This window comes from Bos grunniens, chromosome 15 (assembly GCF_055505025.1).
Source record: "Bos grunniens cultivar Pamir isolate PY7600 chromosome 15, Bosgru_T2T1.0, whole genome shotgun sequence".
NCBI lineage: Eukaryota > Metazoa > Chordata > Mammalia > Artiodactyla > Bovidae > Bos > Bos grunniens.
In genome coordinates this window covers 28,284,180-28,311,999 of record NC_141179.1, presented here as the reverse complement: position 1 = coordinate 28,311,999, position 27,820 = coordinate 28,284,180, and the positions used below count along the sequence as shown (strand labels likewise).

Here is a 27,820-nt window from a genome sequence, read left to right as displayed (position 1 = left end):
CCAGGGCCACGGATAATCTAGATCTACCGCATCATGGGCTACCACTTGTTTCTGAATTTCCCGGGAGCCATAAGGGACTCAACCAACCTATTCACCAGAGGAAGAGCTAAGGGACCTCTGTCTCCTTTAGGTCCCTGGGGCAAGATAGAACGCAGAGAAGGCTTTCTTTGGAAAAAGCAGAGGCAACAGCTGCTCTGGGTATAGGCAAATGGCAAGAATTACCTGGGAGGAAGTCTCCCTACCCAGCCCTTAGTCTGGCACAGAGGTGTTAAAAAGGGCTCTTTTTAAACTCAATTGGCACTTTGGGTGTCGGAGAATTACTCCTTGAATGTTTACTCTCTGACTTGTGGGCTAAGAGGCATCTTTCAGTATTTAAACAGGCCTGGTGAACAACTTCAAGGGCCAGTGGCCACCTCCTCTGTGATGCCAGTGAATCCAGTCTACTGAACTTGTCATTATCTGAAATGATTCTGTATTAGGTGAACTTTCTGCTGGCCTTTTATGGCTCACTTGATAATACAGGGACCCCAGCACTCTACAAATCCCACTTCATTCCAATGTTCCTGGACACTCCATAGGCTAACATCCTCCATCCCCAAAATATCCACAATGCTCGATCAAGAGCTGCAGCTGCTCTGAGCTGGTCTATGAACACCGCCTCCTACCATGCCGCCTGGCATGGCAGTTTCTGCTGGGGACTGTCACTGCTCTGAAGGGAACAATACACACACTGTTGCAGCAGCCCTTGCTGGAAACTGACACCTCTGCAGGCTGGCACTGCCACGACCCTGCTGTTTCTTCTGGGTTCTCTGGGTCTTTCCCATTGCTCCCCTGGGCACCTACTAAGTATCAAAGCAGCATCTGGTCCGTAGCGGAGTAGGGAGTAATTTCTACCACTCTCTGTGTTATGTACTCAGAGAGGGGTCCTCAAACTGTGTGAACCCCAGTGTGTTATAGAGATAAGGAAACAGCTTTTTAAATGTCTACAGACTTGTCATTTCTCTGAGGCCTGGGTTTTCATTTAAGTGTTTAGGGCAATGTTGCATCTGAGTAACAACAATCAGACTCCACCTAGGTGACCAAGGCACTAATTCTTGGTGAGCCTATCACACCTGACTCCATAGTCCCCTAGGAGGAGGTCTCTCAAATGAGGCACCACAGGCTTCTCACAGAAAGACTTCCTCAAAGCCACCTTACATGCTAACCAGACACATCCAGCTGTATCTGAGACACCTGCAGCAGAAGAGACGAGAACCCAATTAATCCTGTGCAGCCTTTCAAGTTTGTGAGCCTTATTTATAGGCTTCCCAGGTGGCTCAGCGGTAAAGAATCTACCTGGCAACGTGGAAGACACAGGAGACACAGGTTCAATCCTTGGGTTGGAAGGATCCCCTGGAGGAGGGCACGGCAAGCCACTCCAGTATTCTTACCTGGAGAATCCCATGGACAGAGGAGCCTGGCGGGCTACAGTCCATAGGGTCGCAAAGGTTCAGATGTGACTGAGCGTGCATGCACATACACACACACACGCCTTATCTATATTTATAAGATCACAAGATACTGGAGACCAGAGACCATGTTTTCCAATTCTTTTCCATCTGTAACATTAGCACAGTCTCACAACTATCTGAACCTTAAGCAAAACAAACCCACACAACTCTTCATAATTTACAAAGCAGTTTTAAAACATTATCTCATTTAGTTTTTACAACCACCCTGTGGCTAGGGTATTAGTAGCCTCATTTTGCAGCCGAGATGCTCCATGCTGTCCAAGGTCACCAAGATACTCAGCCGTGAAGCTGAGCCTTGACCTCTGTTTACTGACTCCAGTCTCTCTCCATTACTGCTGGTGCATTGGGAACACCCACAGCACTCACAGGGCTTCCCTGGGGGCTCAAACTGTAACAAATCTGCCTGCAATGCCTGAGACCTGGGTTTGATCCCTGGGTTGGGAAGATCCCCTGGAGTGGGGGATGTCTACCCACTCCAGTATTCTTGCCTGAAGAATTCCATGGACAGAGGAGCCTGGCAGGCTCCAGTCCATGGGGCCGCAAAGAGTCAGACACGACTGAGCGACTGACACACACACAGTGCTCATACTCTTGATCTAGGTTCAACTTTCCCTTTATGTGACCTCTCTGTATCCTCTCCATCTCAGCAGAAAGTGTGAAAGAGGACCAAAGACAACCTGTTTTCACTTCATCTTTTTCCCTTCCTTTTCCAACTTGCTGTCTCGCGTTTGGGGTCATTTCTCACTTGGACCTCTGAGACCTTGGTAAGGGCTGAATGTTTGTGTCCCCCGCCTCTATATTTATATGTTGAAGCCCCAACCCCCAGTGTGATGCCTTTGAGAGGTAATTAGGTTCAGATGTGTACCTGAGAATGGGAGTAGTGTCCTTGTAAGAGCAGGAAGAGGGGCCAGAGCATACTCTCTCTTTTTCTGAGAAATGAGGACACAGCAAGCTGGTTGCTGTTTCCAAGCCAGGAAGAAACCCTTCCTCCTGGAACAGAATCTGCTGGAATCTTAACCTTGGACTCCTCAGCTTCCAGAATTATGAGGAATAAATTGATGTTGTGTCAGTCACCCAATCTATTTTGTTCTGGCAACCTGAGCTAACCAATGCAGACCTCATAGCCCACTTTAGCTTTGCCTTGGATTCTCAGCTACCTGGCCTGCCATAATCATTGTAAGGAGAGGGTTTTCCTTGTTGCTGCTTGGGTCCTTTGGTTTCTAGGCTTTTCTTGACCTGCTCGTGGGAGGAAACATCGTAAGGCAAAAATACTGGCTTCATAAGGAGAGAGTCAGAAGATGTAGTTTCAGATTCCAAGCCTGCTAATCACTGTGTGAGCTTAGACAAGTCCTTTCATAGCTTCATCCCTTTAAGGCTCCGTTTTCTCATCTGCAGTGTAAGGGGATTGAAAAACAAGATCCAGATCCTTTCTGGTATAAAATGTTCTCCTTTCATCAATTTGAACTGGCATCCTAGCTTCTTTCTCTGTTGCTTTCAGTCTACTACCTAGCATTCATTTTTATCAGCCATAAAATTCCATCTGTTCTTCTTCCTAAGTGCTTATCATAAATTTCTTATTATCAGATGCTAAAGTATGCCCTGGTTATTTCCCTGGGAAAGGGAATTTTTGCTACAGAACCAACTACAGCATAGTATTGTCTTTGCAAAGTACAGGAAACAAATTTAGACCAGCTTCTCAAAGGCAAGGAGTTCATTTCACTGAAGCTAGTTATGTACACAATGTTGGAGGTGTTTATGGCTTGTTGGTTTCTATAACTTGAAGTTAAGGGGTCTGCTCTGTATTTTTAAATCTTTTCTTCATCCCACTACTTTTGATCAACTTTGCACAGCCTTGCTGTACTGTCTTCTATGAAAAATCTGCTAACCTCTTTACATTATTTTGGCGAGGTAAGTGAATATTACTCTAGTTCTTTGCCCAATTCATACCTCAAACCCCATCCTGGAGGAGTTGTAATTCATGATCTCCTTAGGTCCATCAAATACTTGGAACAGCTGGTCCTGTGGCTGCATCTTTGCCTCTATGAAACCCCAGCGTTAGCTGTATGCATATTCAACTCCCCCAAAGTCGACAAGGTTGGTTTAATAATCGGCCCCCTTACACAGAGGGCAAGGGAGACTGAAGAAAGAAGCAAACCTCTCCAAGTAGGTGGCAGGTTTAATAAGCAAGGAAACTTATCATGTTTGTCTTGGGTGGAGGCAAGATAAATAGATCTGGGACTTCCCTGGTGGTCCAGTGGTTAAGAATCTGCCTTTCAATGCAGGGAACACCAGTCTGATCCCTGGCCTGGGAACTAACATCCCACATGTCCTATGGCAACTAGAGAGAAGCCGGTGTGCCACAACAAAGACCCAGCACTACCAAATAATAAAAATAAATAAATAAAAATAACAAAGAACCAAGTAATTTCTGAAAAAAAAAATGACTAGATTTCCATACTTCCACACCAGAACCTTAAAAGTTTGCATAGAAGCCTTAACCGGGTTCAGTTACATGTTCAGTCCAGTCTCAACAACACCCCTCTCTCTTAAGGCTGCGTCCTTGGAGCAGCTCCTACAGTAGGAACAGTAGGCAGAGTGTGCATTCCAAGGACAGGGGAGGGAGCAAGAAGCCTCCAGTTGCCCACTTGGAGGGTCAACCAGCAGTCACATCTTTTTGATGATCTCCTCCAACATATAGGGTATTATGTAAACGCATGATAGCTGAGCATAATTCAGCCCACGAGACTACCTCCAAATGAGACTGCAATCAACAACCCTTGGGGTCTATCTACAAAGGATAGACAGAAACAGGCAGACATTGTTACTGCCACTGAATCAGCTGCGCTTTTTATAACCATGAGGAATTCTTCAGGGACTTTAGGGCAACTTTGCCAGTTTTCTCAAGAATCAGCGGGCTCAGCTGTGTGGCCCATTTCAATCATTGCCTATGAAGTGGGTTTTTTTTTTTTTAATCTTTGAGGACTCTTTATTTTTTACGGTAGGTTATTTTTTTGGTTTTTATTTATTTATTTGTGGCTGTGCTGGGTGTTCGTTGCTGCGTGTGGGCTTTCTCTAGAGTGGTGAGTGAGGGCTCCTCTCCAGTTGCGGTGCTCAGGCTTCTCATTGCGGTGGCTTGTTGCAGAGCATGTGCTCGAGAGTACAGGCTCAGGAGTTGCGGTGCACAGGCTTAGTTGCTCTGTGGCATGGGGAGTCCTCCTGGACCAGGGATCAAACCTGTGTTCCCTGCATTGTCAGGCTGATTCTTAGCCACTGGACCTCTAAGGAAGTCTTCTTTGAGAGCTCTTGTTTAATAGAAGAGATGAATGGAAATAGACATTTTTTTTCTTTCTCTTGTGAAAGTCTCCCTCCCTGAGCTATTTCTCATACAATCCTTTCCCCAGCAGTGTGTGTTCTTTATAGAAATAAAACTGACTCTGAATCCGGATTCTACAGCTAGAGTATTCTAGAGAGTAGTTCAGACTAACTAACCCTTCCCACTGGCTTCCCTGGAAGCAGCTCTTCTTACAGAGACCTTGGTGATTGCATGAAGAGCTTGATTCCACCCCCACCCCTCTTTATTGAACTCCTTTTAGCGAGTAACCATTGGTAGAGAATCTCTTCCAGTTGAGTTTTCCTTTAATAAAAAAAATTAACACCTTTATTGAGATATAGTTGACATACCATAAAATTAACCTATTGAAAGCGTACAATGTGTGGGTTTTTAGAATATTCTCAGACTTGTGCACTCATCATCACAACCTACATTTCGACTATTTTCATCACCCTAAAGGGGAATGCAGCATGTAGTGGCAACCATAGCCCATTCCTCTCTCTGGCCCGACGTGGCCAGCCCTAGTCAACCACTCCTCTTCTTTCTGTCCCTATTGATTTGCCTCTTCTGAACACTTATATGGAATACGTATATGGAATCATACAATATGTGACTTTTTGTCTTGCATTTCTTTCCTTAAATGTATAAGTATTTTATTCCTCTGGATGCTATTATAAATGGGCCTGTTATCTTAATTTCATTTTCAGAATTTTCATTGCTGGCGTATGGAAATCTAATTGATTTTTGTATATTTGTCTTGGAGCTTGCAACCTTGCTCAACTCATTAGATCAGATGGTTTTCTAGTGGATTCCTTAGGATTTTCTATATACAAGACCATGTTATCTGCAAACTGAGATAGTTTTACTTCTTCCTTTCTAATTTGGATGTCTTTTATTTCTTTTTTTCTTGCTTAATTACCCTTTCTGAAACCTCTGGTACACAAGGTTAAAAGAAGTAGAAAGAGGGGACGGGAGCGTTTTTATTTATTTATTTTTTTTCGGGAGCGTTTTTAAAAGGCTTTATTTTCCCTGGAAACTTGGTTACAAAGCAACTTGTTAGACGTCTTGTTATTTGCGTCTCATTATTTATTATAATAGTAGTGAAAAAATAGAATCAATGGCTTCCCACTTGTCCTGGCGACAGAATGAGATTAAACTACCTCTTTGGAGAAACTATTTTTAACTCTTATGCAGTCTTGGGGTCATGATTTAATGATAGTTTGGACTCTTTCATCTTTCCTTTCTCTTGTATCGAGGTCCAAACGAGATCTTGGCCAGCTACCCCTTCCCATGCCCTTCTCCCAGCCTTCTGTTTCCTGGCAGGCACAGAGTCCTATGTGCTCAAGTTTCTGGAGGGTGCTTGATGGCTCAGCAAACCCTTCACTTTTCTTTTGGCTTCTTAAGAAGCGCCTTGGGATCATCACATTTCTGCAAGATAAACTGCTCAGAACAAACTTAGATTTTGGATGGCAGCCCTAGAGAACCAGTTATGTTTGCCTGAATGCTCAGAATAGAGAATACACACTTTTGGATAAAACTTTCCTGTCTTTCTCTTGCTTTACTTTTGCCAGTATATGCTGAGTGCTACAAGGTACCAGCACTGTATTAGGTTCTGAACATGTTGAAATAAAGTGCTGAAGAAATGCTCTGAACATACAGAAGTCCTTGGCCTCAAGGAAACCACAATTAGTGGGGAGGCATTAATTTATTTAAGAAATATCTACTGAGCATTTATGATATCCCAGGCACAGCATTAAAACTTGGATAATGGTGAACTAAACAAATATGTTCCTGCCTATCTGGGGATTGCTATCTAATTATACACCCATTCAAGTAAAGTAGGTTAGATTATTAAAAAACGCTACAATAGATTAATAATAATATTTGTAGCAATTATTCATAGAGCACCAATTGTCACTATTGCAAGGTTCTTTGTCTTTGTTTTTTTATGGCTGTGCTGGGTCTTTGTTGCCTCGAGGGCTTTCTCTAGATGCAGTGAGCAGGGGCTACTCTTCATTACCGTGTGCTGGCTTCTCATTGCAGTGGCTTATTTTGTGGTGGAGCCGGGCTCTAGGACACATGGGATTCAGCAGTTGCTGCACGCGGGTTCAGTCGCAATTCCTGGGCTCCAGAGCACAGGTTCGGTGGTTGTGGCACACAGGCTTAGTTGCGCCGAGGCATGTGGGATCTTCCCAGATCAGGGATCCAACCTGTGTCTCCTGTGTTGACAGGCAAATTCTTAACCAGTGAACCACCAGGGAAGTCCCCCCTATATGGTTTGAAATGAATTTTAGAAGAAAAAAATGCTACTTGGAATAAGTTTTCTTTCTCGGTGAGCTCCTACAGTGTTCTCAAAGAGTGCTGGCATTCTGCAGAAAGCTTGGGAATGCACACAATTTCTCAAGCAGACTGTTGCGTAGCAATGGTATAAATATTTTAGTATTTTTCTTACATATATACTTTAAATTTTAGAAGGATTAGTATCTTAAACAAACAAACAAACAGACCATAGACATTGGGATACTCTAAAGTTTGGGAAACTTGATTTGGAGATCAAAAGGCCTGGATTTGCTTTCAGATTCACCACGTCCTAGCTGTGTGAGCCGGTCATCAGACTGGTCAAGTAAACTGACCATCTGTAAAGTGGGATAATAACTACTCTATGAAGTGGTGAGACGGTTGTCATTGGACACGTAGGTTTGAACCATAAACACAGATAAGTCCAACTTCCAGAGACTGAACTGTACATGCTTAGTCAACCAACTGAAACATTTAAAACTATAATTTTATCTTTTTAACTCTGAAGTTAATCCATTTTTTGAAACCCTAATTCTATTCTCAATCCTCCTAATCTTGTGAAAGTGATTTGGAAAGCAGCATGTTATTATTTATACGCTTTTAGTGCTGCAAGGGAGAAAATTAATACTTGAATGCATATTATGTACAGACTTTAATCCAGGTCCCTCTATGTATGTATGTATTTATTTTTAAAAATTATTTATTTGGCTGCACCGGGTCTTAAGTTGCAGCATGTGGTATCATTTAGCTGTGGCATGTGGGATCTAGTTCCCCGACCAGGAATCAAACCCTGTGCCCCCTGCATTGGGAGCTTAGAGTCTTAGCCACTGGACCACCAGGGAAGTTTCCCTCTATGTATTTATGATAGTTGATTCTCCTAAAAACCCCATGAATTAGGAGTGATTTTCCACGAAAGGAAACTGATGCTCAGAGATGAGTCTGTAAATGGAAAAGCCCTTCGGAAAACTTAGGTCTAACTGTCTAAGCATGGTCTAACCCTTGCTCTTTCCACTCATTATTCAAGGCTGCCCTTTAAAAAAGTCAAAGGAGTATGAAATTATTTTGAAAATAAGAACCAACAGAAATAATTCCACCCTTAAGAAGTAAGTCTTTTAAGATGCCATGAGGACTCTAAGGATAATTGGAGACATCATTGGGTGGCATAAAACCGCGGTTGTGGACTGTTATCCCAGCCCAAAGTACCACTGTAACTTTAGCCCACTGTACTTTCTATTTGGCCATAAAGACATCCAGCTTCTTGGAGCCAGCTTCCATTTGGATTCCAACTTCCTGGCTCCTGCTGTGGGTTTGTGGTTTTCAACTGCCTGCAGTTGAAACAGAAAGGACTAGAAGGCTGTAGTGGCATGAAGGAGTCCTGCTAAGCATCATGTAGTTTAGAACTTTGGCCAGCAGGTGTCTCTGCAGACAAGGGAAAGGGTTTCTTTCTGGTTTAGAGATGAAGACGGATGAAGATTTCAATCCCAATAGTACACATTTTTCTTAGCCAGTAGCTGGAAAGGCTGGTAGAAAACTTAAGCAAACCCCAATTATAATGTAGGGAAACTGCAATAAAGGCTGTGTCTCTTGCACTGTTTTCCAAAACACTGCAAGTCTGTTTGAAGGTAAGCACTAAAAACTCGGAGGCAATTCCCAAGGCAGGTGCAGCAGAGAGGATGGCCTCTTAGGAGAGATGTGAAGATGAAGGGAAAGGGACTTCCTGGTGGCCCAGTAGTTAAGACTCCATACTCTCCATGCAGGGAGCCTGGGTTCCATCCCTGGTCAGGGAACTAGATCCCACATACTGCAACTAAGAAAGAGCCTGCATGCTGCAACTTAAGATCCCATGTTCTGTAACCAAGACCTGGCACAGCCAAATAAATAAATAAATATTTTTTTAAAAGAATAAGGAAAAAGAGGAAAGATGCAGTTTAGAAGTAGGGAAATAAAGAACTTCTGTCTGAGATAGACGTTGGAAGCACACGTTTATTTTCTATGAAATATGGTGAATTCCTAGATTTGAGATACACTTCTATATTCAAGGAGGAAAAAAGGATCCACATAACGCCAAAATCTTAATGTTTGTTGAATATCACACTTTTCACTTGAGAGAAACAAATCATTAAACACTTCTTTCTAAATTAGCATAAATATTTGGGAGTTGATTATAGGGTAACTAAGTGTAACTTGCATTAAGGAGCATATCCTTTTGTAAAGAAAGTTGTTCTGAATGAACTCTTTTTCTCTACTAAATATGTTTTTCCACTGATTTTCCTTATAAAACAACAGGTGTATTTACCTGAGGAAAACATCAATCCCAAATGATAATATAGTCACATCTGAGAATGCAGAAAATCTTTAAAAAAAGTCATCTTTAGAGATCTTTTGGATGATCTATGGGATAACTAATAATAATCTAAAAATGCTTAAATTGTATCCTAGAACATATGCGAAGTAGTAAGGGTAATTTTTTGTTTCATTTAGCTCAAATGGTTCCATTAAGAAGAAAAATGTGAGCAAGTTGAACAGAAAATCCTAGATCGAAAACATATTAGCTGTTCTCAAGCCCCCTGCCCAGGACATTTTACAGCAGGAGAGTATGTACTTATTTTGCTCAGACCTGTTTCTGGGCACCCAGAGGAAGCACTTGGACATGACTGGGTTGGTCTGGGACAGGAAAGGCAAGGTAAGAGTCACGTAGCTGAGGTGGTAACTCAGCGCACTCCCGTGATAGAGAGAAGACACACGTTCAGCGCACCAGGGCACACTGAACATCTCAACAACGTGTATACAACAGTGCCTGGCTTTCTACGTGATGGCAGAATTATAGATTACAAATTGGTGAAGAGGGACTTCCCTGGGGATCCAGGGGCTTAGACTCTGTGCTCCCAGTGCAGGGAACCGGGTTCCATCTTTGGTCAGGGAATAGATCCTACATGCCACAACTAAAGAGTCCACACGCTGCAACAAAGACCCGGCACGGCCAAATAAATATTTTTAAAAACTGGCTAATGATTGCCTTGTTTGGCAATATGTGGCATGCAAACATTGCACAATGTTGTCTTTTGGCCTACAGAATTTCTGAATACTGCTTCACTTCTTTCTGAGAGGTAATGAGCTGAGACAATGAAAAGTTAGGGCTTAGATTTTCTTCAAGGTCCTGATGCCTCTGAGACTTTGGAACTATGTGGTGAGGCTGCAGTTTCCTTCTGGGTTGCTGGTAAATTGCTCTGCAGACAGGCTTGGAGGGCCTTTAAAATCATAAAAGTGAAAGTGAAAGTCACTCAGTCGTGTTCGACTCTTCGAGACCTAATGGACTATACAGTCCATGGAATTCTCCAGGCCAGAATACTGGAGTGGGTAGCCTTTCCCTCCTGCAGGTGATTTCCCGACCCAGGGGTCGAACCCAAAAGAGTTAACATATTCCTTCCCGAGGCTTATATCACTCCCCGCTCAGAACTTAAGTCCTCAGAGGTTTTGCATCGCTTCCAGAAGTTCCTAAGGGCCTATCCTATCCATCAAGAATGCCTTGGCTTGCCCTTTTCAAGTTTTAGAAACAAAACACAATGACATCATGAAGGAAATGTCTCACTTTCATCTTTGCGTCTACTTTTGCTTTTGCAGAAAAGAGTGCGTTGGTTATGGAGGTGGATTGGGAGCCGGGTGGCGGAGTCTCTGCCTTCACCCTGGACTGCAGGGCTCCAAGAATTTCAGCCCCCAAGCCACCCCTCTGAATCTGCAGCAGGGCAGGAACACACTTTCCCATCTATTTTCTAGGATAGCAAAACACTGGTACAGTAAGCAGTGAATCTCTTCACGGATCTACTTGCAAGTGAAGCAGCATGTCAATCAGTTTTGCAATCTGCTATTTTTTTTAATCTATTTTTAAAAAATATTTTTATTTATTTATTTGGCAGTGCCAGGTCTTAGCTATGGCACGTGGGATCGAACCCAGGCCCTATGCATTGGGAGCATGGAGTCTTAGCCACCGGACCACCAGGGAAGTCCCTGTCATTCTTCATTGATATGATCTGGTGCCTGCTCTGTCCTTTTCTCCAGAACTCTCAAGTCTTCTTCTCCCATGGGTCTAAACTGAGTTTGGGGAGGAAACTGCTTTTCCTACAAGCTTACTGCGTTTTCTTACTAGCTGCTTTCCTTTAGCTACTGGTCATAATCCTGTGGGGGAGGATCTCTGTTTCAGAGGTAAGTTGCCTGGGGTTGAATCCTAATTCTGGGACACACTTTCTATCTCTATGACTGTGGTCAACTCCCTTAATCCTTCTGTGCCTCATTTTCCTTATCTGCAAAATGGGGATAATAATATATCCTGTCTCACAGGGTTGTTGAGGATTAAGTTCATTTAAGTAAAACTGCTCAGCATAGTGCCTGGCAAATTGTTGTTGTTGACTGTGAGTGGACTTTCCAAATGGCGCTAGTTGGTAAAGAATCTGCCTGCCAATGCAAGAGACATAAAAGATGTGGGTTTGATTTTTGGGTTGGGAAGAACCCCTGGAGGAGGGAATGGCAACTCGTTCCAGTATTCTTTCGTGGAAAATTCCACGGACAGAGGAGCCTGGTGGGCTATAGTTTGTGGGGTCGTAAAGAGTTGGACTCTGCTGAGCAACTGAACCACACACTGACTCTGAGTTCCTCCTCAGACTTAACTCAGTCTTGGTATTCAATAAATAATTATTAAATGCGTACATTTAAACAGTTCCTTTTTCCCTGATGATCTTCGTTGATCAATCCCCTCCCTAATTTTCTATATTCTTCTCACCAAAGACTCTTCAGCGAAATCTCCAGCAAGTCTTTGTCCAAGTGTCAATAGGGCACAGTTACTGGCCTCTGTCCATACAGGCAAAGGGGGTAAATCACTTAACACACAGTCTGGCCGTTATTAGAGACAAGAGTTATCTGCCTCTTTTCCTGGGGAGTTAGACCAATGCTCCATTTTCTAGTTTCTCCCCAGAGGCTTCTTTGTTTTTGACACCCTCCAGGGAGCAGCAAAAGTTGCTGTGCTTGATGTTCAAACCATCTCTACAAGTAAAGGAAAAGCTGTTAAGCTAATGGTTTCAGTGCTGCTCCTGCAGCCCTCAGAGCAAAAGATTTTTTTTCCCCTTGCTTTATTTCTCATAAGTTTCCTGTTGAGACCCTCCTCCTCTTCCTTTCCTTAGGGAAGATGGTAAAACTAGGACCCTTGGGCCCGGCACCAAAGTTAATGCACAGTTCCTGTTAGAGGCAGGTGACTAGGGTCAAAGTGGTAAAAGAGGCTGGCTGCACACCATCATTTATCTGGGACTGAATGAGCTCAACCAGTGAAAGGGCTTAACCAGTGCCAGAAGCTGAGGACCACTTCATCCTTATCCTCATTTGCTAGTAAAGAAGCCAATTAATGTTAATTGTGTTGGCAATTTGGAACAGCCACCAGGGGATTGATTCAAGGCAATTGTGGAATGACCTCCCTGTCCTGTCCTAGTCCAAGCGATTACTCACAGTCAGTTGAGGAATCAGAGAGCTAATAAATACCTTTTGGTCAGAGAGAGTAAATAGGTGCTCTGCTTCTCACACATGCACAGTGCACTGGGTGTCAGTCTTTAGTATTGTACATGTAGTGACCTGACAACACAGTTCTGCCATTGAGAGAGACATAGATATAGAGGAATCAGGATTGGAAAGTGCAATACGTTTCAACATTGGCCTCTTCATGGCCTTCCCTCCTCCCCACTTGCCACCCCAGTATGTCTGCAAGCTCGGCTGTGTCCGACTTTTTGTGATCCTTTGGATATAGCCCACCAAGCTCCTCTGTCCACAGGATTTCCCAGGCAAGAATACTGAAATAGGTTGCCATTTCCTTCTCCAGGGGATCTTCCCTACCCAGGGATCAAACCGCATCTCCCATCTCCTGCATTGCAGGCAGATTCTTTACCCCTGAGCCACTGGGGAGCCCTTGCCTGCCCAGAACATCCTGTTATTGATAGCCAAGTAGCCTACCTCTCCCCAGCCTTACCTGAAGCTGTTAAAGCCAATCTGCTTAATAGAGGGAGGAGAGAAAGGAGGGGGGAAACCTGGGAGCTGGAGGGTGCAGAAGAGCAGATAACAGAGAAGAGAAAAGGGATATGAGATTTATTGTTGGAATTTGATTTGATCACCTTTAATGTCCTTGGAGAGTCGCTGGTAGGGGTGGAATTTTTATTTTATTATTTACTTATTTATTTTGCCCAACAGACCGATCGTCCTGAACCATGAGGTGACTCACTGGACAATGCGCACATTGCTTCACCAGGGTTTTACAAGTGACAGAAATAGGATGCAGGCACTTTGACAATCACCTAGCTATAGAATTGTTCAGAGAAGGGGTGGGAGGAAGGAAAATGACGTCCCTGCTCTGGCCCTCACCCACCCAATGACTGAAATGCGTGTTTGGGCTGGTTTCTCCGCCCTTGAACACGCAAGTCTTACTTTCCCTATTCTTCTACATTCGGTGACAATTAGATTGGTTGTACCAGGTGGTAAGAGGAAGGAATTTTACTGAAGAATTCCCCTGCCTCGCTACCGACTTGGTTACAGTTGCTTCAGTAATGTAGTTGTTCCTGCCTTTGGGGCCTCAAGGGCTAAAGTGGGACAGTGCTAATATTTTTGATGATGAGGAAATACTTTGCTTTAAAGGAGGCTGGGTGATTGCCGAACTGGGACAGAGGTCACAGTAGGAGGTGACATTAGCAGTTCCTGGGAGGATCGAGGGCAGGTTTTGGGTCAGGCACAAGCAGCCCCCGACTTGGGCAATGTTGCGATGGCTTGGAACTGGCTGGCACACTTGCGGTACCCACTGTCTCCTCCCCGGAGGGGGGCACCCGGGAGCCGGCGCCGGAGGAACCGGGCCCACGCGGGAAGGTCGAGCTAGCCGGTGAGGTCATGGTTGCCAAGGCTCCGGGCAGTGACGCGCGTCGGCACGTGACGACAGGTTGCCATGGCTCCCGGCCCCGGCGGCGCGGGCGCTCCGCCTCCTGGAGTGACGTCCGCCGCCCCCCCACCTCTTTTCCCGCCCCCCCCGCCCCCTCTCCCTCCCCCCCCCCCCCCCCACCGCCGGCTCCCCGCGGCCCCGGAGGTTTCACTGCACAACAAGATGGCGGCGGCGGCGGCGAGCGGAGCTGGCGGGGCTGCCGGGGCCGGAGCGGGGGGAGCCGGGCCGGCCGGCCGCCTGCTGCCTCCGCCCGCCCCGGGACCCCCGGCCGCCCCCGCTGCTGTCCCCCCGGCGGCTGGCCCGCCGCGTCCCCCAGCCCCGGCCTCCCGCGGGCCGGTGCCTGCCCGCATCGGCTACTACGAGATCGACCGCACCATCGGCAAGGGCAACTTCGCGGTGGTCAAGCGGGCCACGCACCTCGTCACTAAGGCCAAGGTAGTGGCGCGGCGGGACCTGGCGGCGGCGGGGCTGCGCGGCCCGGGACCGTCCGAGTGTGGCGGGGGAAGGGGAGCCCCGCGACACCGAGGTGGAGGGGTCGGCGCCGCGAGCGGGGCTCGGGAGTGCGTTGGGAACAGGGAAGCGGGTAGGGGGTTATCGGGCAAGAGTGAGGAGAGAGAGAGCAGGAGGCGGGGGGGCACCGTGGGGCCCGGGAGAGGGTAACTGCACAGCAGAGGGGGCGCAAAGCGGCCACTGAGCGCCGGGACCTGGGGAACTAGAGAGCCGGGGATGGGCAGGGGGCTCCCCGGGCTGTGCGGAGGGTCGTAGCAGGGGTGATGAGAAAGACGTTTGGAACTCTCCCGGAGCCAGGAGACAGTAAGCTAAGAAGCCTCTGAAACCAGAAATTAGGAAATCCTGCGGGAATGAGGGCAGGGGAATAGGAAATATGGACCAGGAGGATGGGGGAAAACAAGGGTGAAACTGACACGGGTGGGCTTTTGAGGGGAAGAAGGATGGCTGGGGTCTTGAGTGGGGGTACAAGGTACTGGAAGGTATGAGGGACCTGGTACCTTATGACAGCGGCACCAGGCAGCATTTGGTCGCCCAAGACTGCTAGATGGTGAGAATGAGAGACAGGACAGAGAAGATTATTGGAGCCGGCGATGAAAAAAATGGGGAAATAAGGAGGAAAAAAATTACTTTGCTTTTCCACAGGAAAGGGGTCAGGGAACAGAGACCCAGGGGTACCCCTGCTTTGTAGTGGCCCTAGGTAATCAGGGGTTAAACAATTCGGGAGAGCTGGATTGCTGGTTATATTTAGTTGTCGGAGGGTCCAGAACCATACAGTTTACAGAACCTAGGGTGGGCTGTCAGTGGTGGTGGGGCGGGGGGGCGTCTGGAGACTGGGGAGGTGTGTGAAGAATCCGGACACTCATTGGGCCCTTTGGTTCCCAAGGGATTTGTGGAGCAGTGGTGGTGAAATTGGCAAGGTCAATTAGGAAGCCATATCGTACACGTTTAAAATTTTACCTACAAAATTCGTTTTTGGAGGAAATATGGTTAGTTCTTTCCTGTGGCCTTCTTCACTGGGAGTCTTGGCAGTGAAGACACCAGGAGGAACTGCTTGGTTTTGATAGGACTCCCAGAACCCATTTATACTTCAGATTTCTTTCTTTGCTCCATCTCTCACTTGAATGAACACTTTTGGTGAAGTCATTCATTATATTTAAAACTGCAATTTGTGTTTCCCTCAGCTCGATGAAGAACCCTTACAGCTGCTGCTGCTTCCTACCAAAGCCACATCAATTCCCCTCACCTCCTCAGCCCAGTCTTTGGTCCTTGTTTTCGCTTGTATGGCAGTCTGTTGTTTTCAGAAGGCAGTGACTTATCTCTGCCTTCTCTCCCTCTTACTTATGACCTGAAGTTCCTTTTTCCCTCCTTTCTGTCAGACTCTAAAGGGCCCTTTTTACCAGGGTTGTGGGGTGGGTGGGTGGCTGTGGAAAATTGATTGGTCAGTTTCACTTCCTTTTGGGGGGGGCCCCCTTCAGCCTTTTTTTTTTTTTTTTCAGTTTTTATCAGAGGGCCTCAAGTCTGCAGGTCTGAGCTGAATGAGATACCAGAGTCCAAGGTTTCCTGATGCTACCCTCAGACCCTGACACGGAGTAGACTTAACCAAGACTCTGGTGCATCCCTGCCCCTCTGAATGTTTCCTATTGCATTTACAGTTAGCCAAGACAAATCTATATTTACAAACAACTCTAATTGTTCCAGCCTTGTTCCTTGTTTTGGTATTTCCTTTTCCACACCCTCCCCCTCCCACCTAAGTAATCACTTGGGCTTCTTTGATTATTTTGCTCTGACCTCTGGGGGATGGACTCTATGAACTTAATTGGCTGCCTGGTTTATGGTATCTATGATTTAAAGAATTCTGTATCGCCCAGCCCTTGGATACACCAAAATAATGATTAAAAAAATCTGGGACAGAGGGTTCAATGTTTTTGTAAATGTAATTGCAAACAGTTGATTCTTGGCTTTATACATAATGGAGACATTTCTATCTTCAGTAGTCAGCAAAGCCAGTGGCTAATTATGGCTGGTCTGCCCGCTTTCTAATTTTCCAGTGTGTGTGTGTCTAAGTTTTTCTCTAAGTTGTTGGTATCCTTTAGGACTGCAGCATTTTAAACATCAGCTTGTTTATAAACTGGCGTCACTGTTTATGTTGGGTTTTATCTTTGATCATTTGTGGTCGGCAGTTATGCAATTCCTATGTATGGAAATATTCAAAATCTTGAATGAGGCTGAAATGGCTTGGACAATGAGTTGCATGTGTGACGGGACCACACCAGCACTCATTTGTGTTTCTGTAGCAGTGTGCAATTTCCTAGTTACAGGCACCCTCTCTCTCGCTTCTTAAATTACTCTGCCGACACGCGTGAAGCTTAATTCACAAGGAGTTGTCATGTGCTCTGGGTAAATGATGAACATATTTTGGCTTGCTTCTTGCTTATCTGAATCCACTTTGGAAAGGTTTCTCAGATGCTTGCAGCTCAGATGTGTCTAACAACTGTTGACGTACGGTATGATGGCCTATTAAGGCCAGGGTTTGGTTATATAATGGCGAGGAAGGTGCCTGGGTATTGGCAGTTGCAGAAGCTGCTGTTCAGTTACTCAGGTAGAGAGATTTTTCTCCTGTGCACTGCAGCGTTTATCTTACTTCTGTAGTCAGGTAACTTGGAACCAAAGAGAATCACCTATTTTCACCTATTTTTTTTCCTCTTCTGTTTTCAGGATGTATCTTTTTGTTCATTTGTTTGTCTTTTAGAGGTATGTGATTTTTTTTTTTCTTTCTGCTCCCTGTCAGCCACTGAATGGTCTGGGTTTTTCCTATAACCATATATAACCATCAGACTCAGGTAATTCAGATGATATTTGTGGTGTTTGAAAGAGGTTAGGTAGTAGGTGTTTTCTGAACATTAGAGAGATATTTATGGTCATCTTTTCTCACACACACAGACTAAGAGGCTAAAGTAAACTTTATTTATTGACCAAGCTACCATGCTCTGTCCAACAGTAAGTGGTAAAGATGGCCCTTTCCCAAATTCTGTTAACTCTCCAACCTCCTAGATCAGGACCCTGGGATGAATAAAACAAGTAGAGAACGGGAAGTATTTTCCTGTTCTGTTGTTGGTGACTTTTGCAGCACGGCATTCATGAGCTCAGACTTAATATTGGCAGCACTGCAGTGCTTACAGCGCCACTGCAGAGCAGTTACCAGGAGAGAATGTGCGTCTGTGACATACTTTGGTCAGCAGCTCACCCTGGCTGTCTTTGTCCCACCTTCTTTGAGTTCCCTTTTGTGGAGGAGCCTTGGTTTGAGATTCTCTGGTCCTCTTCTTTTGGTAGGACACTATGAAGTATTTAGAAGATTGAAAAAAAAAAGATTTTCTATTGTCAGTTGTTTATAGTGGGTTGCCTGTGCCTAATTATACCTTCACTGGGTGAATGAATGGGAACAGAGAGTAGGTATATTTTGTATGCATTAAAAAGAAAGTATCCATGACTATAAAAGCCATTGGTCAAATACTTTAAAAATGTATTTCAATAAATGTACATCACTTGCGTGTTTATTGGTTCGTGGGAAGAGCTTGAGCTTTGGATGGGACTGACTGGGTTTGGGTCTTCTGCTACTTACAGGTAATTTAACCTGTCTGTGCTTGGATTTCTTCATGTATAAAGTGAGATGACAATAGTATCAATACTTTGCTCACAAATTAGGGTGTTCTGAAGATAAAATAATATATTTGAAACTTTGAGAACAAATGTGCCTGGCACCTAGTAGGCATATGGTAAATGTTATCACCATCTTCTTCATCTTCATCCTCAGATACTGTTGGAACAAAGATGAGTAAGACATGGTTCCCCTTGTTTGCTTTTCACCCCCTTTGGAACAGTTTTGTAGGTAGATGTTATCCTGATGATGTGATTTCAGGGTAAAAAAATAGTTTGCTATTATTTCAGGTGCCTCTTTGAGAGAGTAGATTTAATTCCTGTGGACTTTGGGCTAATTTCATGAAATTGACATTTAAAAACATAATTTCCCATTAAATTTTTCAGACACTTAGGAGACTTGTCTAATGAAAACTGTGACTAATACTGGCTTTTATTTGGTTTGCCTTGAATACTCAGGGTGTTTGTATAGCTACACTTTGTCACATTGGTGATAGAGCAGAGTTTGCAGTGTTTTTTCCAGAGAACTCCTTAAATTTCATGGAGAGTATGAAGAAATATTCCTACAAGCCTAAGGACACATTTGCACTTGGGTGCAGGGTGTGCTACTTAGAAGGCCAAGGTCAGGATTCTTAACTTTAGATATTACGCAGAGGAAACATTTTGCCCCATGACCCCATTCCAAATACTGATCAGCCAGGATGCATTTGTGTGCCATGTGGTTTAGCGCGCTCATTTCCATGAGAAGAGCAGCTCAAAGCGGGCTAATAGTATTGTTTTTACTCTAAGGATGATGCTTGTGCTCGTCAGCAGGCTGAAAACAAGATTCATTAGTAAATAGAAAAGAGAATTATGTCAAAAAGAAATTGAAATTAAAGATGAATATTAGTTACGTTGGAGGAGAATAGTTCCATCTCTGGATAATCTAGAAATGACTGTTGAAAGATGACTAACTTCATTTTGATAGAGATGTGTTGAAACTTTGTGAAGAGCTAAGAATGATTTGGACTAGTTTCTCCAGAGTCAAAATACCAGCATTCCACTTTTCAGCATCAAAGCTGTTTAACATTTTGACTTTGGTGCCAGCTCCCTAGAAAGTCAGAGATCTGGCTCAAGCCAGAGGTGCCCAGACTAGTTATTTCTGTGCCAGAAGTGCTGTTTTCATTTTCCAGGCATCAGTCTGGCTAATGTTTTCTAGTTCGTGGCATAAAAGAGAACAAAATGGATGCTCTGAAAAGAAAAAGATATGCGTTCTTTCTACCAGTGTCTCTGTAAGTCTAAAAAACACCTAAAACCTCTCTGCATAGTAATGGAACTTTTCTGTTATCCATTCATTCATTCAGCAAGTATTTACTGAATGCAAATTTTGTGCCAGGCTTCTGCTCTGGCTCTTGAATACCCCATGAATGAGAGAGAAAAAAAGCTATTGCCTTCTTGGAACTTATTTTCTTATGGGAGGAGACAGATGAGAAGCATGTAAACAAATAACTTTATATAGTGACAAATACTATGAAAAAAATAAATGGGCTAGAGAGTGTCTGGGGCAGGGTGCTGCTTCACATCCAGTGTCAGGGAAGGCCTTTCCAGGGTGGTGATATTTGAGCTGATCACCTGAATAATGAGAAAGAGCCAGTTTGGGAAGATTAGGAAGAAGGAATGGCACGCAGAGGCCTTTGGGTAGAAATGAACTTGGTTTGTCTAAAGATTAGACCCAAGGTCAGGATGCCTAAGAGCTTAACCAGTGAGAGAAGGGATGGTAAGGAATTGAGATCAGGGGGTTAGATAGGGGCCAGATCATACGGGTCTTACAGGCCATTTTATGGAATTGGGTATGAAATAAGGGATTGACCTCAGGGGATATCAAGGCAGAGCACTGATGTTATCTGACTTATGTCTTTAAAAAGTCATTTTGGGTATTTATGGCTTAGGGTAAAAAAGCTTCTTCTGATTCATTTCTTCAGATAGGGGAGGTGTTAAATTTTAACAACTTCTGTTCTTTCACACTATAAGAGAATGGCATACATTTTACATACAAAGTAAACGTGATCAGCCAACAAATAGTTGTCTATTTGGGGAGCACTAAAAAAAGATCTTGCTGCTGCTAAGTCGCTTCAGTCGTGTCCGACTCTGTGCGACCCCATAGACGGCAGTCCACCAGGCTCCCTCGTCCCTGGGATTCTCCAGGCAAGAACACTGGAGTGGGTTGCCATTTCCTTCTCCTCTTTTTTTCAGAGTCTGGAAAGATGAACTTAAAATCTCAGACTTTGCTCAGCCAGTAAAGAATCCACCTGCCATGCAGGAGACACAGGAGATGTGGGTTCAGTCTCTGGTCAGGGAGCTAGGATCCTACATACCTCACAACCAATAAACATAGAAACAGTATTGTAACAAATTCAGTAAAGACCTAAAAAATGCTGAAGAAGTAAAAAGAGAGAAATAAGCACAGAAAAAGCAATGACCATAAACACAGTCTGCCTTATATAGTTTTCTTTTGCCACTATATCTAGCTCACACCCAGGGAATATGAGTAATTATACTTTTGCTGTGTTGGGTTGGTCTGGTCTGTCTTTGAAGGTACCTTTCTCAGATGGACTCTCTATTTACCAAATCACTACCAGTTTCCAGGGGATGGTGCCATCTTATAACTCATGAAGAGAACTGGTCACCAAGATACATACATTGATGATACAGGTGAGGGCCAAGAGGACCATTTATGTAGAGCTGCCCTTACGTGGTTCTAGTTTCTGAGCTGAAAGCTCTGGCCTGCTCCGCAGGTGAATGATCTCACCCATCAGGTGAGTCCCTGCCTTCTACTTTCTAACGGTGAATAGACTGGTCCCTTCTGGCATAATAGTATAGTCATGCTGGCTATGGATGACTGATAGCATCCAGAGGGTGAAAATTAGACACATTCTCATGGACTTTTGTTCCAATGTAATAAATACTGTTAAGTAAATGGCTTTGGCAGTGTCTTTGAAAAGCCCTCAATAGTTTTGGATGTATTAGCTTGAAAGAGTTTCTTTTGGATCTGTTTAGAGTTAAAAATTCCATCAGCTGAGGACAAAACTGTTGGATGAACTGTGGCATAGTTATGTCATATTTCTGTTTAGGAGGTGTGTGATCCACAGTAGACCAGGAGTCTTTAGCCACACTGGTGAGTATTTCATCTCAGAATTTACTGTCTCAGAGACTTAGGAATCAGGTTGCAAATACTCAGCCTCGTTTCCCAGAAACTGAAAAGGAAGGAGACTCAAACCCATTGCCTGTGTAAGCTCCACTGTGTAGGCTGGGCTCACTCAGTTGGATACTTTTGGCCAGTTATCTTAAACTATATTTAGGTTTTGGTTTGGAATTTCTGAGAAATCCTCAAATTTCTGCCTCGTTTCAGCTAGTTTCAGTCTGTACTTACCAGTAGTATGCTTTACTTCTCTTTGCTCCCTCCAGAAAACTTGAATGCAAAATTTTAGGCTTCCTTAGCACATTTCTTGAGACTGAATTTTTGGAGAAGGAGATTTTCATTTAATTCATTCCATCCACCCAGCCAATAAACTTTTAAAAAATTGTTTATCAAAAACTAGGAATGAATGATAGATGGCACAAAATTAAAAAAGTGCAGACTTGTATGTAGTGAAGTTGTCTTCCTGCCGCCTCAGTGCCTCATCCACACAGTTTTGTTAGTTTTATGTCTCTAGTATTTATTAAGGGCTTTTCTCGATCAGTCCAAATGCTAGGTGCTGTTTGTTTTCTGGCAGTGTTGTCACATGCTTGAAATTTCTAAAAATAATTTTACTTAAAAATTAAAAGAAGAAAATATCTTTTAGGGCTTGTCAGGAGGCACACACTGTGGTAACTGAACGTCACTTCCACGAGGCAGGCGTTTTAAGGTGGTGTTTGCTGCTGTGTGCCCAGTGCCTACTATGATGCTGGTAAATATTCATTTAGGGAATAAATGTAAGGATTAAAAACAAGAGAGAGCTGACTTAATTTTTTTAATACTCTTAATGCATCTTAGAGTTTTATTACTGAAATAATTTTCTATCTCCAGTTAAGATGTTAAAGGAAAGTAATTTTCTACTTTTTTCTCACAAATCTCTAGGTAAAGAGATTTTACCGCCTTTCTGGGCAAGTTATTTTTGGCATATTTCAAACTTTCATTATTAATAAGTTCAGTCTAATTTCACTAAATCCTGCAATTTAAATTCAAGTCCCTTATTTGAAGGGGAAAGTTCTTTCATACCCAGGCTCCCCGTGGGTCACCGCCTTGCGAGGGTCCCACAGGGGCAGTCAGCGTAGTCGGCCAGCACCTTGTTTTTCCTCTTCTGCCTTGGAGCTTTTCTTTGCAGACCCTCCTGTCTGTCTTCTCCTGCTGGCGTTTCCTGAAGTAACTTCATACTGTTTGCTGGGGTTCCCACTTGTTCTGTATACTAAGTGATCTGATTAAAGCAACTGGTATTTTTCTGTCACTGGTCCTTAATTTCAGGGAGTTACTTTTATTGGGCCTTACCTTTAATGAATTAATTCAAGTAGTATTTAAAAAAAATTTATTTATTTTGAATTGAAGGATAATTGCTTCACTGTATTGTGTTGGCCTCTGCCATACATCACCTTCGGGCTTCCCTGATAGCTCAGTTGGTAAAGAATCCACCTGCAATGCAGGAAACCCCGGTTCATTTCCTGGGTTGGGAAGATCCACTGGAGAAGGGATCAGCTACCTACTCCAGTATTCTTGGGCTCCCCTTGTGGCTCAGCTGGTAAAGAATCCGCTTGTAATGTGGATTGGGAAGATCTCCTGGAGAAGGGAAAGGCTACCCACTCCAGTATTCTGGCCTAGAGAATTCCATGGACTGTATAAGTCCATGGGGTCGCAAAGAGTTGGACACGACTGAGCGACTTTCAAAATACATCAACATGAGTCAGCCATTGGTATATATATGTCCCCTCCCTTTTGAACCTCCCTCCCACCTCCCATCCTTTCCCATCCCTGTAGGTTGTCACAGAGCCCTGGTTTGAGTTCCCTGAGTCATACAGCAAATTTCCATTCGTTACCTGTTTTCCATATGGTAGTGTATATGCTTCCATGTTACTCTCTCCTTTTGTCCCACCCTCTCCTTCCTCCCCGCTGCCCGTGTCCATAAGACTTTTCTCTATGTCTGCGTCTCCATTGCTGCCCTGCAAATAGGTTCATCCATACGGTCTTCCTAGATTCCATATATATGCATTAATATATGATATTTGTAGTATTTTTTGTGTTATCTGTAGGCAAAAAGTAGCAACTACTGATACTAGAAGACAAGAGGATGTTATTCTTCTTGGAGTGGGCAAAGTGTTCAGGTAAAGGAGCAGTTGAATGCTTGCAGCTCAGACCTGATAGAGGTGGACTACAAGAGGTCTGGAGTGTAAATTGTCTTATTTCAACCCAATTACTTATTATTATGGGCTCTCTTCTACCACCTTGCTCTATTTTTTTTCCATTTATAATTGGGGAAACTTATAAGAAGCAGAAGGAAAAAAATCACCCATCATCCTGTCACCCACAGGCAATAGTTATTAATTTTTTGCAGAATATAATTAGGATCATACTGATACTCTATTTTATTCCTCCCCCTTATCATTATAGGTATTTTCTCATTCGAAACTATTTGTAAACATCAATTTTAATGGATGTGCACTTTGCCATTGTATCGTTGTTGTTGTTCAGTCCCTCGGTTGTGTCCAACTCTTTTCGACCTCATGGACTGCGGCACACGAGGCTTCCCTGTCCTTCACCATCTCCTGGAATTTGCTCAAACTCATGTCCATTGAGTTGATGATGTCATTCAACCATCTCAACCTCTGTTGCTCCCTTCTCCTCCTGCCCTCAATCTTTCCCAGCATCAGGGTCTTTTCCAGTGAGTCGGCTCTTTGCATCAAGTGGCCAAAGTATTGGAGCTTCAGCTTCAGCATCAGTCCTTCCAGTGAGTCTTCTCTAGTACCACAGTTTGAAAGCATCAGTTCTTCAGTGCTCAGCCTTCTTTGTGGTCCAGTTCCCACATCCGTACATGACTACTGGAAAAACCACAGCTTTGACTAGAGAGACCTTTGTATACGGACCTTTGCCATTATATGATTGCTGTTATTTTTTGACCTTTTTCATATTTTAAGATTCTTCCCAGTTTTTCACTTCAGAAATTTGCTGTGGTGACCATTTTTGTGTATGAATCTTTGATGCATTTCTGATTTTTTGCTCAGGATAGATGGTTGGATGTGAAATTACTGGCGAGAGAATACACTGATACATATATTGGCACATTGCTTTCCAGAAAGGCTGTGCCAGGGTTAGCCCACCAGAAGTTTTTTTTTCTTTATTGTCTCCTCTTCTGCGTTTGTTTTCTTGGAAGGCAGGACTGTTACTCCCTGCTGCACCTGTAAACCTTGGGCGATAGATGTGGAACCCATTAAAAGAGGGCTGGAGCTACTGCCTTGTTGTTGTTCTGAACCAAACCTGGACGAGGAAGGAAAAAACTGTGACTCTGATCTTTTAAGTTGTTTTTTATGAATCATCATTCTCTCCTGATCTTTCACAAAGAGGTATAAACTTAAATTGGAGGAGCTGTTGAAGGCAAAAAGAAAGGTTGATGAGAAAGAGATTCTGATTACCTGAATCTTTGATTTTTAAATAACTTTTTTGGTAGACCTGAGGGAGAATTTCTGAGATTGATGAAAATTGTAAATTACTCCTCTCTTTTTTTTAATGGTAAAAAGATGATAAAGGAAATGATTAAGGAAATAATTATGTGAATAAATGTGGTGATGCACCAGTCTCATGATGTCTGGATTTGTTGTACTTACTGTACTTTATATGTTATTTAAGAGGTTTTCAGTGGTAATTGGGCCATATGGACTATTGTTCTTACAGTGTTTGGGTGTACCCACTGCTGTATTTTGAGCATCTGACAATGTGCCCTTTTATCTCCAGTAGAAGGCCTTTAATACAATAAGTTTGGGTTATGATTATCTTAATTAGGGGAAAGAAATGAATGAAGCAAGGAAGTCAGAAATAATGATATATATACTTTTAATATTTTATTTAAAATGTAAATATGCATTAATCCACTAGTCTTTTTTAAAAAGTGTTCATTATGCAAAATTTTAAACGTAAGCAAAAGTAAAAAGAATCATATGATGAACCCCTCATTAACCTACCACCCACTAAAAGCAGTTAATCACCTCACAGTCAGTCTTTCGCACATATCATTTCCAGCCTCTCTTTTCTCCCTAGTTTATTTTGAAGCAATTCCCAAAATCTTATTTCATCTGTAAATGTTTTGGCGTGTATCTCTAAGTAGAGGAGGTTTTTTTTTTCCAAAAAAATATAACCCCAGTACTATTATCCTACCTAAAACAATTAATAATTCCCTGATGTCATTAAGTATCAAATTAGTGTTAAATTTCTCTGATTGTCATATATATACAATATATATATACACACACATTTAGTTTTTTTTCTTTTTTAACCACTCGTTTGTTTGAATCAGGGTCTAAATAAAGTCCATACTTTATAATTGATTGATGTCCCTTAAGTTTTATATTTTTAAAAAGAATTATTTGTTTTACTTTATAGATTTCCCCTCTTTTTCTTTGCAGTTTGTCTAAGAAACATGTTTGCTAATCTTTTGCTATAGGCCTTTCTGTGTATATTGATATCTTGATTAGAGTTCTGCCATCTTATTTGTGTTAAACATACCCATAGTTCATCATTTATGATTTCCAGTTTTATTTTGCTTTTTTAAAGCAGAGTAGCAATTTAAAGGCATTTTATGAAGCATTTTGAACATAGACTCTTGAGTTTTTGATTCTCTCTCCCTCTTGTCCCCATATTTTACGCTTGTTGCATTAAAAAAACACAAGGTAATGCTCAAAATCCTTCAAGCTAGGCTTTGACAGTACGTGAACTGAGAACTTCCGGATGTACAAGCTGGATTTAGAAAGGGCAGAGGAACCAGAGATCAAATTGCCAAGATCTGTTGGATCATAGAAAAGGCAAGAGAGTTCCAGAAAAACATCTGCTTCTGCTTCATTGACTACGCTAAAGCCTATGACTGTGTGGATCACAACAAACTGGAAAATTCTTAAAGAGATGGGAATACCAGACCACCTTACCTGCCTCTTGAGAAACCAGGATGCAGATCAAGAAGCAACAACCAGACATGGAACAATGGACTGGTTCAAAATTGGGAAAGGAGTACATCAAGGCTGTGTATCTTCTATTTAACTTCTATGTGGAGTACATAGTGCTAATTGCCAGGCTGGATGAATCACAAGCTGGAATCAAGATTGCCAGGAGAAATGTCAACAACTTCAGATATGCAGATGACACCACTTTAATGACAGAAAGTGAAAAGGAACTAAAGAGCCTCTTGATGAATGTGAAAGAGGGGAATGAAAAAGCTGGCTTAAAACTCAACATTCAAAAAACAAAGATCATGGCATCTGGTCCTATCACTTCATGACTAAGAAATGAGAAACAATGGAAAAAGTGACAGACTTTATTTTCTTAGGCTCCAAAATCTCTGCAGATGGTGACTGCAGCCATGAAATTAAAAGATGCTTGCTCCTTGAAAGAAAAGCTATGACAAACCTAGACAGTGTATTAAAAAGCAGAGACGTCACTTTACTGATAAGGAACCGGGTAGTCAAAGCTATGGTTTTTCCATTAGTCATGTACAGATGTGAGAGTTGAACTGTAAAGAAGGCTGAGTGTTGAAGAATTGATGCTTTTGAACTGTGGTGCTGGAGAAGACTCTTGAGAGTCCCTTGGACAGCAAGGAGATCAAACCAGTCAATCCTAAAGGGATTCAACCTTGAATATTCATTGAAAGGATTGATGCTGAAGCTCTAGTACTTTGGCCACCTGATGTAAAGAGCTGTTTCATTGGAAAAGACTGTGATGCTGGGGAAGATTGAGAGCGAGATGGTTGGATGGCATCATCTACTTAATGGAGTTTGAGCAAACTCCGGGAGACAGTGAAGGACAGGGAAGCCTGGCGTGTTGCAGTCCATGGGGTTGCAAAGAGTTGGACATGACTTAGCAACTGAACACACGTGCATCCACGTGTAATGTGACTTTACCAAGTCATTTTAAACATTCAGCTTAATTTTCAAAGAAGCATGTCTTTCTTTTCTCCTGAGTTTCTCATCAGTTTATATAGCTAATTAAATTGCATACCTATAATAATAAGAGCAACTGGTATAAATAGATTTGGGAAGAAAACAATTAATTCTTGGTAAGCATGCAATTTAGTGGATGGAAGCAGGAAGAATATCCAGGATTAGAATGAGTGGCTGTTAATTTGAGGCTGGTTTGCATTGCTGGGGCTTGTTATTTTACAGAGGGAAGGGGAAGCATCAGTTATTTTTTTCAGGTTGGTTGAGAGATGGTGGTGGGTTAAGAGAGCTTCTATACAAATTTTATAATTATAAATGAGCCAAATTGTTAGAAATCTGAAGACAAGATATTTTATAGAATCTTTTATTTATAGTGTATTCTGCAGCGTGGTATTTTTGTCCACTTGTGTTAAG

The 27,820-nt window shown here is 43.1% G+C and overlaps 1 protein-coding gene across 6 annotated transcripts in view; it reads left to right on the top strand.

Annotated features, from left to right (window-relative positions):
- The first annotated feature begins 14,186 nt into the window (after positions 1 to 14,186).
- The window catches only part of SIK3 (SIK family kinase 3), a 266,066-nt gene continuing 252,432 nt past the window's right edge, over positions 14,187 to 27,820 (top strand). For all 6 annotated transcript variants that reach the window (XR_015141876.1, XR_015141875.1, XM_086339376.1 and 3 more), the window contains exon 1: positions 14,187 to 14,533. Coding sequence is in view for 4 of the 6 variants with exons in the window: in XM_086339376.1 (XP_086195502.1) it covers positions 14,261 to 14,533 (273 nt within the window). In the remaining 2 variants the exon portion in view is untranslated. The remainder of the gene's footprint in view (positions 14,534 to 27,820) is intronic.